The 16,986-nt window shown below is 33.9% G+C and overlaps 1 protein-coding gene across 1 annotated transcript in view; it reads right to left on the bottom strand.

The window, feature by feature from the left end:
* The window catches only part of zfh1 (Zn finger homeodomain 1), a 45,456-nt gene that overhangs the window by 16,330 nt on the left and 12,140 nt on the right, over positions 1 to 16,986 (bottom strand). The window contains exon 2 of the mRNA XM_014349246.2: positions 3,561 to 3,922. Coding sequence (XP_014204732.2) covers positions 3,561 to 3,922 — 362 coding nt within the window. The remainder of the gene's footprint in view (positions 1 to 3,560; positions 3,923 to 16,986) is intronic.

Genomic DNA, 16,986 nt, shown 5'->3' on the forward strand with positions numbered 1-16,986 from the left:
ACTTGTGAAATCTTGCTGTTGGATTATAGTTTCTTATTTATGGATCACGCTTTTTTCAATTTTTTATTTCTTGCTTTCAGAAGTTTTTTCTATTTTTAATTTTTTTCTCTTTTTTTAATATTGTCTGCATTTGTAGTTTTTTTTGCTGGTTATGAACTTATACTTCTCTAATCTATATTTTGATTTTTTTAGTAATATTCCTTTTATTATAAATTTTTAGGTAACTGCTTTTTTCTTACCTTAATCCATCTTAAATTATTGAATTAAACAGGCCTTTGTAATATTCGTCTAAACATTAATATAGTTGTATTTAGACATTGCCTGTTTCTTTTTATTACTGAAAGGTTTTCTTTAATGTTCTCCTCCTCATACTACGGAATCAATACTTTAACTAGTTCATTTAAGTTTATCTGCATTTTAATGATTTAAGGTATTATACTTGAATTATGACTTTTTTTAAACGATTACCGTGAGAAAAAGCTCTAAGCTTTCTAAGCTCTTTAAATTTAAAAACTTAATTCATTATAGCTAAAGCAATACTATGCTTTTATAACTTGAGTACATCTTGAATCTCACACTAGGACGTTTAACCTCTTATTTTCTGAAAAAAGTTAGGTAAGCTCTCATGTTACATCCAAAAGAATTTGTTTTTCCTTAGAAGTGCTTCTTGTTTTAACTTAAAATTGATTTCTTCTCTCAACCCATCAATATTTTTATATTTCTTTAATTAGTCTGCAATTAGGCTTTTCATTTCATGTATAACGTTCCTTATCTCATGAATATCATTTTTTCTCTATCATCATAATACTTTTTCTGTGTTTAGCTTTGCATCAAAAATTTCCTCTCATAGAATTTTTGCACTACTGTAAAAATTCTACGATTAAAACCATCATCATTTCAACGGAAATCTGCTTTAAGAATTTTGATTCAAAAAATTTTTTTTCAAATTTTCAGTATACTCTCGCTAAACAATTTACTTTGTAGCAGTTTCGACAATAGAGAACTTGCATCTTCTCCGATTTAATTTTTTTTTTCATAACAGCTGAAAATGCCCCGAGTAAACTAGCCAGTCAGTTTTTGTAGGATTTAAAATATATACAATAATTTATTGAAATTTCTTACCTAATTTAAATCGATTTCACGTGACCATAACGTAGGAACTTCTGAATTATATGGGTTCGTTGGTTATGTAATGACGATCTTTGAAATTGAATAAACTGCTATATATATAGAAAGCAGACACTAGCTGTGTTGTCTGCTTGTTTATCTGGATGATTTGATACAAGGTATGAATAAGGTTACACGTACAACTGTCAACCAACAAATGATTGGAAAATGAATGAAAAAGAAGTTATTTCTAATTCTAACTCGTACAAGTACTGTTTTGTGCAAATATGTAGAAATACTACAGCAAAGAATTAATCCAAGATTTTTTTAGTCGTCCCAACCAACTCGTTAAAAATAAAACTTTGGTGCGATGCTGTAAGTTATCCAGAAAAAAAATTGAGAAAAATTAGTTTTGAGGACCACTTTGATGTATAGCTACAGTAAATTTAACCTTTTCTAAAAACTTGGTTGCAAAATGATTTACAATACTTCATGTTATAGTAAATTTGTATAAACTTGAATTAATCCAATATGCTAAAATACGACAAAACCTTTGAGTTTTTACGCAACGCATTTCCATGCTTCCATAGCAGTCTTTGGAATAAATAAAATTTAACATCATATCTAAATCTACTTTAGGTAGATTTTCGGATGTTCCTTTAATAAATCCTGGATTCATAGTAACTTTAGTACTGATACGCCAAGTGTCAACAACTCTCTCAGTAAACAAAAATAGTCTGATGTCTGCTTCGAATGAAGCGTATTCTAATGAAGAACAATGACGTCTCAAAGCAAAACCTGCTGTCATTAATGGCAAGTCGAGTAAACCTTAAAAATTCAGAAGTTCTTAAATCACTGTCACGTAATATCGATTTGAATGAGAGCTTGAATAGCGTGCTCAGAAATTATTTAATTTCTTGATCTATGCACTATTTATTGGTGATATTATAACTTAAACATATTCAATTGACATTACGCTAGCGATATAAAGTATTAGTTGACTGAATCCTGCTGCATGCAAGTTCTCTATTAAACAACTTATACCTACAGTTTGAGAAGTTTTTACTAGTATTGATTTTTAAACAAAGGTTTGGTTTTGTTGCATCTTCTTTTTTGAAAAAATTCTAACTTACTATCCTATCTGATTTTCTCTCTGTTAGCACAATGAGTTATGGTGACATAAATAAATTTTTGATTTACTCTACTAATGGTGATTCGCTAATGAAAAACTCCATAGATAAATCCATTGTTGCCTCCTTTCTTAAAACCCTTTTTTTTAATTTGTTAATAACTTTTTATCTGTTTTTTTTTTACATTATGTCTGAAATCATTCCATTCTTTCATTTTGTTGTTATATCATCTCAGTGTCCTAAAACTCCTGTACATCTATATTTCTGAGTTCACAGCCTATAATTTTGTAAACGTCCACAAAAATTATTTATAGATCCTTTTTTCTTATCACAAATTATAAAACTCCTTGCGTTCTTTCACACTAGAAGTATTTTATAAAAATTTCCTTTTTACTATGAGACATAAAACCCGAAACGATGTGGCTTAGGTAAATTGTAATGACGTGAGTTCTTAGTTATATTTTTCTGAAGTAGCGTGAAAAATAAAGCGCCATCACCAATAGAGCCATTTTTCGGCACAAGGATTCTGCGAAGCAGAGTCCAAGTAGGGCAGTCCTGTTTAGATGGTACTTGTGTGATCAACACTATTTTTTCTACCGAGTAAAGCAAGCTGCCTAAAGTAGACAAAAAGTTATTCCTACCTTGCAGGCTGTTTTTTGTGATATTTGGACGTTTACTGCGCCCTCTGTAAGAAAAAAAAGTTCGCACTCGGTTCACATCTGACCAAGGAAGGCACGGTGCTTGTCCTGGTGACATATACGGTCAGGTATGAAAACTACTTTTTTTTATTCTTTATCATTCGTTTGTTCGTCTACTATTTTTGTGATTTTAATTGTGTCTTTTTTCTGAATTGAAACTAATCAATTAAGCTTGACATCGCTGCTTCTCAAGCAATTCAGAAAACTATGCTGAATATCAACTCACCTCTTACATAACAAGAGAACTTCTGGAAAGTTAACACTGGCTAAAAGCCTGTCTTATTTCCATTAATATTCCCGTAATATAATTCTTTAACTGGTGGAATTAATTGTTATAAAACAAAATCATTGTTTCATCTAGATTTTTAAAGAAAATCTTGCAGTCTAAATTATATTACACATCCCAAAAAAAAAAAAAAAAACATACACATGCAGATGACAACTTCTGTTGGAGCAGTAAACTTTTATTGTTATGCAAAAGGAAATATATCCATTATAATTATGTCATTCGAAAAATTGTTTGTTCACTACGAAGCTAACATAACAAAAAAAAATAATGTGGGAGATGGTTAAAAAATAAAAGAAAAACATAAGAAACGCGAGAATGTAAAATAAAAGTACTCACGACTTGAGAGAATTGAGCCTGAAGTTCGTTTTTGTCAACGGGATAGGCTGCTGAGTCAGATTTGTGCTGATCCTCCAGATGGAGCTGAAGTATGCGTAAGTTTCTGCAAACAATGCCGCAATGTGGGCAGCGCTCGCATGCCGCCGCGGCTGATAAAAGCTTGGAAGTGCCGTTGGCCGGAGCGTCGTCATTGATGTCCGCTGCCGTCGCGGTGACGGCAGTGGTTGAGGCTGTAGTGGCGGTAGTTGTAGTATTGGTGGTGGTAATGGATTCGCTACTGGCCCTGCCTCTTTCGCCAGTGCCAACACTGTCTGCGCAACCACCCACCTCTGCGTCGGCACCTGCTTCATCCTCGCTGCACCCTGAAAAGTAATACATGTACATTACTACATTTAGATTTTGTGTGTACTTTTAAAAATGTTGTAATATTATGAGTGTACAATATTTTTCGGAGGAACAACTATTACAACACGCTTCCTAAGCTGCTAATTTTTTTTTTTTTTTTTTCCATAACTACTACCAACAAAAGAGGATTAAAAAATAACAAACTAAATTTCAAGAAACTTGTAAAATCTTATCTGAAAATGATAGTTGTTTTGCTTTTTTTTTTATTTTTCAATTATCATATTTTGTTAAATATTACCATTTTTTTCTATTAACTTATTTTTCATTTTATTTTTTTAATGACGAAAGTTGTAACAGACATGAAACTAACCAGAAATTCGCTTCAATGATAACTTTATAGAAACAAATGTATAAGTTTATCACAGTTATTACAAATATTGTAATCATCTATTAGAGTTAGAAACATTAACGTATACTGTTTTAACAGCTCGTTCATATGGCAAACACTTATCTAATCATTCCAGCTGAAGAAGACTGGATATTTTGTTTTTTATTTTCTACAAGTAAAACTTACGAATATAAAAACGTGCGATAAATTTATACAGTAACAAGTATTAAAAATTAAATTTTTAATGATACGTCTGCCAAGAAAGTTTAGAAAGAGTTTCATTCAACAATTTTACTGTGAAATACTTTTTTTTTTGGAAATAGAGAACAACACACTTGAAATGGTATTAAAAATTTAATCAATTAGTCAACAGTATATGGACAAATGTTAAGTAGATAAAAAATACTTTCATACAAGGTCTTATGATATGTGTCAATGTCACAATATACTTTCTTTACAAACGTTATTAAATTCAAAAAAATTTTGTAGATAAATATATTAAAATGTATAGCAAACATGAACATAGAATGGTATTTTTAATAATAAGCTAAGTGAATCTTGTAGTATGAGAAATATGTATGATGCAGGAAAACGTATAAAACACCACACTCAAGAATACAGTTTATTAAACTCAGTACACTATTCTACATAGTTTATTGAGATGTATAATCCCTCTTAATCTAACAAATTAATTTATTTAAAAGAAAAGAATTATGGTCAATAAAATTGTCATGAAAGTGTCAAGTTTACTAAATAACATAATGTATAAGTAGTTGATAATCTGGAAAATAACAACTTTTTCACCTCATCATCCATATTGCTTGGGTTATCACACATCAGTCCTGCACTGTTTTAACGAACGAATGAGAAGATAGAGAAAGCCTATATAAGAAGAGAAGGGAGGTCTCAACGAGTTAGCACTGCTCCGTCCTTTGGAGGGCTGAACATCTCCTATCCCTATTTTGCCGCCCACGCACATACCGAATGCAGCAATAGCGCACGCCTCGTTAAAAAAGCCCTGCCCCTAAAAATTTCATTCAATTAAAGTATGACTGTCGCTCTCCCGTACCTGCTACGCAATATAAAGTACAACAGCGAGGAAAGGTGTGTAGTAGAAGGTGGAAGAGAAAGAGACCGCAGATAAGGTAAGTGAGTAAAAACGTTTATAAATAGTATATGAAGAATTCCACAGAAAAAAGTCGTTTTCGGTGTTAGGAGATGGGTTTAATATTTTGATTAAACCACATCTTTGTAATGTTTCATTTTGTCATATTTGGCTGTATTCATAATTTTTTGATGAATAGAAGATGACAAATGGTTTATTTATCAATCTTCAAAAAGTCCAAGTCGTCAATATATTATTTTTATGACCCTAATAAAGTTGGCAGGAAAATAATTATGAAAGCATATTTGATTTACAGAGATTTAGAACTTTACTTTGGAATATAAAGTATTTTAATGTTGATAACGTACTAAATCAGACATTGTTCAAACTAAATTTTTTTAGTATTAGGTATTGACCATCTTTTTTTTTTTTTTGCTATTTAATCTAGGATAAATGTAATTAAAAATCTTTTTCGGAAGGGATACAAAGTCTACTGATATATTATAAAACGTTATAAAAAATATCGTAAGGCTTGCATATGTACAATTTTTAAAAAAATAATACATAAACGTGCAAGATTTTCAAACCAAGCTTTTTTCTTATGTTTGAAAAAAAACGTGTTCTTTCTATGGGTTTCTACACTGACTCATGGTTAAAAATCGATAACAGGTAAAATAAAAAATTACTAAGATTGAATATTCGTCCCAAATGGTTATATCACTAGAATAAATGTTTGCAACGATTGGGTGTGACAGTCATCAACGTTACTATCATCACACGCTATGGTTATATTTATATAAACGATTGTACCTTATTGACGCAAGTATTTTTTGTGGGAAAGTTTTGGGGCAAACACTTTTTTGTAGCACTGTCATTTTTTATCTAAATATTATTTTGTCACCCACAAAAATCTAAAAGCTTTTTCACGTCATTAGTTCAATACGTAACTAATTTCTGACCAGTGTCTGATAAAATAATTTTTCGAACTTTGCATAAAAAAAAAAAAAAAAAAAAAAAAATCATGTTTCACACTTTCGTACCCATTAAAATAACTGCGATTCTTTCAGAAAATGTTAAAGTGGCTAAGACTTTTTTCTGATCATGTACTGTAAATAGCGGAATAAAGCGGTTTATCTTGATAGCATGCAAAAAGATTTATTTAAATTTTTGCAGATGATAATAACAGATGGCTACTTGTAAATTGGCTTCTACCTTCAGGTATGGCATGCATAAGCACATTTTCATTCAATAATTATAAAATCACTAAAGGCTCGTTCAAGACCCCAAATCAAACGCTAGAGATGCAATCCTACGCCCTCGTTTCACGTACATGCACGGGTGACTGATCGCAAAATGTACTGACGTATATATATATATGTATTCTATACAGTGTATAATCTCTCCCCTCTGCCGTTGGCCCAATATCCCCATAACTTTCATTAGAAGGGGAAAGAGTACAGAGCAGGAGTGATTCACCCCCTCCTCGGAACGATGACGATGCTTTCCAGCATCACGTGCCACGCGGCAGCTAGACCTACAGTAGAGGGGTTGAAAAAGAGAGTCGAGCGAGTCGAGGGTTAGTACGTATATGTATCTACATGTGCGTGTTTGCAAAGAGATGGATCGAGGAAGTCTTCAGATTTTCACTCACATGACTCGGTGATGCTGAAAGGGAAAAATGAGGAAGAGAGAGAGAGAGAGAGAGAGAGCGTACGATGGGGGAGGAAGGCACAAGGACGCGTGTTACGAAAGAGCCTTGTCTTCTTGTCCACTATACGGACGCCAGTCTTTCCTCTCTCTCCTCTTTCATTATTCTATTGTGCTCTAGGTACACACGCATGAGCCATTTTTTACTTTTTCTTTTTTTCAAGAGTATATACGGTAGCTTCCCTTCCATTTTTCTTATTGGGTAGAAAAATGAGCACAAGTTTTTGTGCATGTTGATTTTAAATGTACCATACATCAATATTTTGAATAGTATACATGCTGAAGCTAAAAAAACATGAATTTTTTTTTTTTATCGCCGTCCAAAAAAACTAGAGGTGTTTCTTTACTTGTACGTATAGAGCAACCGGGTACAGTACTCAGTGCAGAATGTTTTTTAACTTATTGGCAACTCAGTAGGATTTTGGCTAGAATATAAAATGATTGTTGAACTATAAGATTCTGGGGGTGGGACATTCTAGTTTTACACCAAAAAAGTGGTTTAGAAGGGGTACGATTGGTGGTTAAAAAAATCACGTGAGGAAACAGAAAACATCTATCATCTACGTGATCTCCGATAATATATGATTATTTTTTTCCTCATACGAGATTTTGATAATTAGATTTATTTAAATTTTTTCCTAATAACTGTGTTTTAGTAATAGTACAGACAAACTGTCGTATAACCGAGTATAACCAGTAATATAAAAAAATCTTTTATGTCAAGATAAGCATCTATAACGGATAAATAATTAGTATGTAATATGTATTGCATAAAAGAAACAGAACGTGATACAGAGAAACATTCGTAGTTTGAGAGGTGAGATGAAAATGGAAGAAATATGAAAACTCTGAGGGTTTTGAAATAGCTTTGAATAGAACAATTGAAAGGATTAAAGAATCAACTTTGACACGTGATATGTGAACAGCAAGTCTAAAAAACAAAAAGTGTCTTCAATATTACAGGATTAAAATTTCAGAAATTGGTACTTAATGGTATTGTAATGGAAAAGTATAAAAACAAACTTGGAACACGTTACCTTTCATAGCAAGGAAGAGCTAATAAATAAAGTTAATTTGGAGATGAATGTTAAAAAATAAAACAAAAAAACCAAAGATTGAATATACATTGAATGTTACATTGAATTCAAATGTATGAGACGTACAAACCCCTCTCGTCATCAATGCCAACTTTGTAGACTATAAATTTTAAAGTCCACAGATGTTCAAACAGCGAAATCATCTATGGGGCTGAATTCATCAGCTTATAATCTAAAGTTAAATCATCATTTAAATATAAAAGTAGACAAAGTTTTTTCACGTATCCCCAAAGTTGCAGTCAGAAACTTTAACGCGTGTTGTTAACGCCATACAAGCTTACGAAATTTATTTAACTTATCGCCGTTGACACGTACAAAACTGAAAGCTTATATTAATTGAGACATTGCTCTATATATTCAGACCATAAAACTTTCGTGATCGAAAATTATTACATGGCAAATTTGCGTGGATACAGGAGATATGAAATATATTCCCGCAAAAGAGCAACAAGCCATAAAAATTATGCACCTGATCTTTAAAAAAATTAATATTAATACACCCAAGACTTATGGGTACGATAAGAATATATACCAAAGTCACCGAGAAATAAATGCACGTGCATTAAATGTATCAGCCACGCGGTCCAAAGGGCACCCCTACGTGGGTACCGAGGCACTCTTATACATATCTACCAACGCGGAGCTGCCAAACGCAGAATCGCATAAGGTGTGTGAATACACGGGTAAAGGGGAGGAGGGTAAAATAAAAGAAGCAGAGGGGGGCACACGTTTACACATGCGCGCGAGGGGAGCAGCCCCCCTGGAGCAAAAACGACAGGGGTACCGAGCCGTCGCCCGCACCGTAGGGGATTTAAATACCCGAGCAATTCAGCGCAGGCGACTAAGCGGGAAAAGCGATTCGCGGAGAAAAGTAGAGGGAGAGAATAAAACAAATTTCGAACAAAGGGGACGCGCGGAACGGAATGAAGGTTATCTAATACGAGCTAGGCCATATACGTGAGGTCATCAGGAGCTGCCGGCTTTTCACAGGGCCATTCCTGTTTTTTTTTTTTTTTTTGGGGGGGGGGAGGATTAGGGGAGCAGACTGCACACCTAAATTTTCGTGACTACGGCGTGGGCACCTACCTCATACCTACTGTGATGTAACATAAAGGTATCACTCAATCGAACACCTCACCCCGACCTGGCACGCGTGTACCCTATTCGCACGCAGCCCCCATTGTCAGCCAGCTATTATCCGATATTCCAACTTATCTCATTATAGTCTTCATCCCTGACGTGTACACGAAGTCCCAGCATGTGTAGCTTATGATCGTTTCGACTCTACGGCAACGTCGTCGTCACCGTGTGACTGCATTTATTACCTGAACGCGCGCCACCAACGCTCGGGATCGCATTGACATCATACAACGTCGACAGGGTGGCACGTGCCTCTCGCTCGATTTGAAATGAATGCAAATGTTTTCATTCACGTTACGCGCAAGAGAGTGAAATATTCGACATACCAGGAAGACCCAGCAGGTTATTTATCGTTCGTTGAAATCGAGAAATCAATAAGATTCTATTTCTCTGGAATTGAAGGAAATTTTGCGAAGAACTGATTGCACTCCCAAACATATTTTGGACTCTTTTCCAAACTCTTATTTTGATTTTGGGCTCCAAATGGTTTAAGTCGTGAGGAGCAAATTGTGTAGCGATCGAGGAAGAAAACGATGAACATTCGATAAAAATCACGAAGCTTCCTAATCTCACTTCAAAAATGGTATACTAAAAGCGATAACAGTGATAAACCAGTAGTTTAATCGTGACGCAAAAGAAAAATAGGTATAACTTTGTACTCCTAGACTAAATACGAAGACAGCGATTATAGAAAAGAAAAACAGAGCGTTGAGCAAGAGCCTCGAGCTCGGTCGTGATTATAAGAATTTTTTTTACTCTACAGTCTCTCATTAGTGAGAGAAAAAGCGATAGTGCAATCTACAGCTAGAAAAAAATAAAAACTTATAGGGTTGGTGTTTGTCGCAACGCGCATAGCCGCGTATTTTCTATTTCGTTATCGCGCGTTTTTTCTGTGCACCTCCCGCACGCAATATATCGACATAAATAGAGCAAGAAAATGAATAAAGCAGTCACGTATGGCCAAATTCCCTTGAGTTCGCGATACTCATCCTATGCATTTCTCCAATGTCGCTCACCAGCGTTACCTACACAGTGCGTCTCGCTTGAGGCTGACGAAAGCTGTGCGCGCGTGAGATATCTCTCTGTTTAGCAGCGTGCTGTCCTCCTCCTCTGCCACTTTTCCACACCCATTCCGACTACCTCCAGCAGCGCACGCAGGGTGAGCTTATACTTGTATAGGTAACACCCCAAGCTGGCATGGCGCTGCTGGCTCTTGCCAAGAAGCGTTTCCACGTTCGCGCTCGATAGAGGAATCGTCCCGAAACAGGTCAAAGCCACCACTTTTTTTTTGCTCTCCCTCCCTGTTTCCACTGTTTTCTTATTTTTCTGCGTATAGCTATTCTCTCCACGTTAAGGGGGCTCCAGCGAGCACTGGTACCAACCCGAAAACTATTCGGTTAGTTGGTATCACTTCTGTGAGTATATATCTATATATACGTGTATACATAAGCGAGCACCATCATCTATATATATGATGTGTCCGTACCTATGGTAAACAAACAGCAGCTTCTGTCACGTACAGAGCGTTTTATTTAGAATTAGTTTTTTTGTGTTATAAAAAATGAAAGAAATCACACATCACTGTAAGAGTCATCAAGACTTTCAGGATGCTGAAATGATTTTGCAACAGCAAAAAAGAAATAAAAAAGTAATTGATGATAACAAACAAAAATTAATTGTATTAAAATGTATTATTAATGATAAGATAATTTATAAAATGGCCAAAGAATCGATATCAGTAGAAGTATTAGTAGATGCATATAAAAAAGATCCTACAAATGGCATCACCTCATTATTATCTATGAGTGTAAATAATTAAGTAAGAGTTATTTCAAATAAAAAAATTATTGACGCAATTTTTGATAAAATAAAAAATAATTGCAGTTAAAATTTTTCAATGTTCTATTTTATTTAAAAAAAAAAATATGTGTAAGTAATCCATAGGAGAACACGATTAAAAAAGAGTTACAAATGACATGAAACTTATGTAAGTACTTGGAGTGTAATTCTGAACTATTCAAAAGCGCGCGCCTTACAAACAACAAGATGGCATCCCGTCATGACCCTGCTAATTCAATGACTTGATCAATACTTTACAAAATATCTCAAATATTTCCAGGGTTACCTATATTTTTGAAGGTACCATCTGAAAGCTGAGATGTTTTTCTATAAAACAGTTACAGCCCTGACATGTAACTCCTCAATTATTGTTAGAAAATACCGATGTTTTCACGTTGCTCTATGAGAGGCTATGTATAATGTACGAACTTTGAGAGCAAATATCTCAAAACTTTCCAGGGTTAGAGGGGTAAATCAGGACACCGTTGGAATCAGCGTGTTTTTATCTATCAATTAAGCTACCTGTGACCTCCTAACTCCTCCCGCTGGAGCCCCCTTAATCAAAATAACGAGTTTACATCTTTTTTCTGTCACTCTCATTTTTCTACTCTAATAATATGGACATTGTTATAATAAAATTTTTTCACTAGTACAGAAGTATTCTTGTGATTGAACGGCGTACTTACGAATATGATAATATTTGGAGTAGCAATAGCTGTGAGAAGCTGTATCAAACTTATAAATCTAAATTTTGCTATGAAATATCTTTAAAGTAGCTTTTTATAGAAGATTATTATTGAAAGCATTTAACTCCGAAGAAAACTAAAAATGTATAATTTTACTTAACTGCTTCTAAGGGTTGTATAAAGATTGAAATAGTAAATTTTGATACTATATAGAACTAGATCTCAAATTATGATTTGTATGATGCATCACAAATACAAACTTTTCAAATCAGTACGTACATTTTATCAACAAACATTAATAAACGAAATTGGACTAAACTTGGAATTTTTTTTTAATGGCTATGTTCTACATTAAAAGTGAAGTAAAATTTTAAAATTTTGTATATCACTCTGAAGAATAAAATGTAACAGAATGCACCACGGGACGAAACAGAGAATGCTAAAGTTAATCATCTGTTTCTCTTACCTTTAGTTTAGAAGACAATGAGTGTGTCATTTATGGAAAATGTTGTATTGACTACATGTTTGGGAGTTATGTAATAGAGCATAACTTGAAGCAGATGTAAAAAGAATTATTCAAACGTGTTTTGGTTGAACCTTAGGTTGCTTGACTTTTACATGGATCCTTGTAAGTGCTTAATTCCAGAATAAAGATAATCTATAGAACACCCCCAAATTCTATTAAAATTTACTTTACACATGATATTGTGAAAACAAATCTCGTCGTTTACAGCTTTATATGAGCTATAGAAGCCGAGACAACAGTGAAAAACTAATTGGTAAAGTTTTATTCTTCCATAAATTGTAAAGGGAAAGTCTGTGTACTTATTAGACTTACTCTCTGTATTCTTTGTGTTCTCTCCCTGTACATACAGGAGGTATTCTTAAAAAATTTTCGCAGAAAGTACAAAAAAGTTTTTTTTTGACATCACTTTGTTTTCAAAGAAGTTATCTTTAACTCAGAAATACTCGACCTATAGTGAATACCAAGGATAAGAAAGAAGAGCGTTGATTGGAGTCAATTGACAGTAGGCGACGCACTAAAGTTTAAGGCGAGTAAAAATGGTTAGCGCCATTAATATACGGATCACCAAGTCGTACGCGAGCAGCAGCGACATCAGAAGCAAACAATGCGGTGGACAAAGTCATTGAGCTTGGCATGCAAACGTATCCCTTTTTCACAGCTTTAATCTACGTCTCTCCATCCCTTTCTATCATATTTACTAGTTATGCAAGGCACTTTCTACTTGACTTGTATTCCAGCATCCAAGATAGGGAAAGGAATTCTCAACAGTTTAATGGCATGGTCTTGCAAAATCGTATTACTCATTGTTCCCAAGCCGTTAACCTTATAGAAACTATTCGTATGAAGTGCACAGTGGCTTAATTCGTAAATAAAAAAGTTGTTATAACAAAGATTATTCCGAGTTCAACTTCCTAACTTATAAATTCTGAGGTTGAGGTGAATCTCGTTTCCTTTGCTTGTTCATGAAAAAAAATGACTGAGTAATGTCATTAATAAGCCATTCAAGTCACTAACCAAGGTCTTACTTGCAGGGTACAATCATGGAAAAATGTGGTAGTTAGATAGCATCTTACTAAGGTAAGTTGAGTACCCCTTGATACACAACAACACAGCCCGCAAAACCAATAAGAATATATAGTCACAATGTATTACGTCTTGGGTATTGTTGGTAGATAATGTTATCATCTAGCTTCATCAAAAATAAATGTGAATAAGTAGTGATTGTAATTGGTACATAACTCATACGATTAAAACGAAAATAATTAAGTTTCTAATTTACCTTATTTCAAACAAATGAGTTGTGTTACTTATCTTAACACTACTTTGCTTATTTTGAACATGGAATAATTTTTATCCTTATGCATGCAATAAATAGAAGCAATTTCCGTAATTTCCTGGTCACCCTCTTATTCTTGATAATACAGCTTTTGTTATGGACAGTATGTTTGGTCTCATATACTTATACGATTGGTCTTTTTTAATTTAAATAACTATTTGTATTTCCTGCACATGCCTGATTTTACTTACCTACATAAGTAACATTTTATTGATTTATCAAAAACCATTTCTTCTATTTATGTACTGCATCATTGTTTTATGGTATTAAAAGGAACCAAACCTTATACAAATGGTGGTCACTTTGCGTAAGAACTGATATAATGTACAAGGCAGAGATTACACCTCGCACAAAATCTTTAAATAGTAGAATCAGTAGAAATCCATGTCAAATTTTTGACGAATTAGGAAAAGTAAACTTAAGACAAACACAAACTTGAAAACATTTACTTGAAATTTAATTATTAAAGCCTTGGCTTAGTGTATACGAATCTATTGTTAATGTAGATAGCCTTTAAAGATGCGAAAGTATAATTTTTTACTCTTATTAGCTTTCATTACACTTGGATTTTTGAGGATCTACCAAGTAAAACGAAGTATCAATAATTTGCATGGCTTTCTTTGAGCTGCGCATTTTTAGACTTTAGATGTCGGTATCTTCATTCGATTTTTCAATACATTAATTGGTGAGAAAAAAAATTCATCTGTTTTAGACAAATCTAGCTATCTAATTTTTAAATACTTTGAATCATGAGATCATATTAAAATCTATTACTCTGCTATAGTTTTAGTAAGAATACAACAATAGTTTTCTTAATTTACAACAAATTTAATGTCAGAGTCAGCTCGAAATTTTAACTCATGTCTTTTTAATAACGGCTCTCTTACATAGATATCCAATCAACATGACGATGAGCGTTTAATAAGCTGCGTGACATCATTTTAAATCCTGTTTAGTGGTAGACACAAATATTCTATTACTTATTACGTTATAACCCCTATGGTACGGGTTTCGAATGAATAAAAATATACTATATACTCTAGCTGACTAAATGGTTAACCGTTTTACTTTACAAATTTACCAATGTGAGCATGACAATGCAATAACCATTAAACTCATGCCTGACGTCAAACTAAATTTAACAAAATACGGCAATAAAAGACAAAATAAATATTATCAACCCGTTTTACACAAGTAAAAATCAAAATAATTTGACGAGTATAATTTGACTAAGTGACTACATCGTAAATCCAATATGGCGTCCGCCATCAATTGGGGAACTATCTACTGTACTGTGTTTCTCTTCGTGTTAGTACTACTTTGAGTTTTACATATAAAAAGTTGTGAGAGTCTAAAGATTAGTATAAATTAATAAATAAATAAATGAATAACCAAATGAAAGTAAAAAAAAAGTTTTAAACAAAAAATTTTCTTTACTTAACTGAACAGTATACAGTTATTTTTTTCTTTTACATACATTTAAAAATACGCACAAGGTTCTTGAATTGCAAATGTTTACTACGTAATTGTATTATTGTATCATAAACATTTTGAGCTAGAAAACTTAAAGTTTTAATACTTCTTTCTTACCAGTGTGAGAGTTTATTTACTCTTACATGACAAATCTAAAAAAAATTCATACGTAGGGTTTTCCAGTACTCCTTGTAACAGACACAAGGTTAATATTATGTATGGTAAAGTTGATGAACTTTATCACGTGGATATACAAGCATCAGAGGAAAAGCATAAGGGTATATGTATATGAGAGAGAGAGAGAGAGAGAGTCTTTAGATGTAAAAAATATTTTTTCAAATGATGCAATAAGAAACCATCTCTTGCGAAGTAACTGATCCGTTCTGCTCCAGAGACAATGTTCCCAATATAAGTAATCTCAAACCAAAAATCTGATTTTCCCGGAAAAAGCCATCTTGGGGCTGTTGCGACTACTGACGAAATCATGTTAACGTTGCATGAGCTGCACGCCTCAAAACGTAAAATAAACATGCGCATCATACATTATGTTCTTTCATGTACAACAACTTGTGCCACCAACAAATTGTGGCGAGAAATTGACACGATAATCCCTGCACAAGCGTCCACGTGCGTATCCGGCTTGAATATAGCTGAGGAGTATCGCAAGAAAGCTTCAGCATCTCTTGGCGTGAATCTGGCGGACAACTTTCTGATAAATGAGCATCTAATGGGGCGTGCACTCTGTTGCTGTCAAGGGGTACGCGTGGTTGGACGGTTCCAAGCGTGCAACTAAACAGACGAGCGAGCGAGAATGACGTCAGTGCTGGTGGAATGTGCATGGAAGTGCGGAGAGAGAAAGAGAATTGCGAATAATAAATGCAATTGGCCGGCTCGGCACGAGGCTGGATCTGGAGCTTGCTTAGTTTCCAGAGATGCGTGCGCTCAGCTTCCCGCGTAAACTACACTGCATACGACATGAACCTCCCTCCCTCTTTTTCTTTCAACCAAATGTTTGTAAGCTGTTGTTGCTGCAAGTTTCCTTAAGGCAGAGTTCAAGAATCTACGTGACAATCGCGCGGGCAACGAGAATACATACGTGTGTTACGTCTGCGACTATTGTATTACTGCTACAACTCAACCGATGCCGTCGCTGACCCATTATTTACTCTTTCTTCAATTCATTCGGCTTATTCGCGTAACAAAGATATTCTCGTATACCAAAGATGATTGAGGGAAGATGCAGAATAGGTAAAGTGCCAGCAGCTTCACAACTATCCACAAAGGAAGGGAATATGCACCTATGAGCACTGCGTACAACTCCACAAATTAATGGTATCGAAGGGAATTAGAATTAAACGAAAAAAGAGAAAATAAAATGTACTTTGAAGTTTACATTTACTAGCATTACAGTTGGAACGAAATTGTCCTAGGCTGATATAAATATTTTTCTAAAATATGAGACTCTACTGATGATCACCTTCTTTTGTTTTTGTTATCATTAGATATTTTAAAAGTGTCAAGTATCAAGTTTCAATTAAATTTTAATAGTATTAATAGACAAGTAATGTACGCTCTACAAATTTTTTGGAGAAGTAAAAATATTGCATGCTGCAAGTTACAAAATTTTCCGTAGTATTTCTAAGAAAACTAAGTTTAGATCGATATTTAATCAGAATAAGTTCCCACTAATTTCGATCAAATGGAATATTTGTAACTAAAATAAAAACTTTAAAAAACTACTCTCAAAATGATAAATTTTCATTTGTCATTAACAACATTATCTG

Source organism: Copidosoma floridanum, unplaced genomic scaffold (genome assembly GCF_036245765.1).
Source record: "Copidosoma floridanum isolate Cflo_tuat_1 unplaced genomic scaffold, Cflo_Japanese_pri ptg000001l, whole genome shotgun sequence".
Lineage (NCBI taxonomy): Eukaryota > Metazoa > Arthropoda > Insecta > Hymenoptera > Encyrtidae > Copidosoma > Copidosoma floridanum.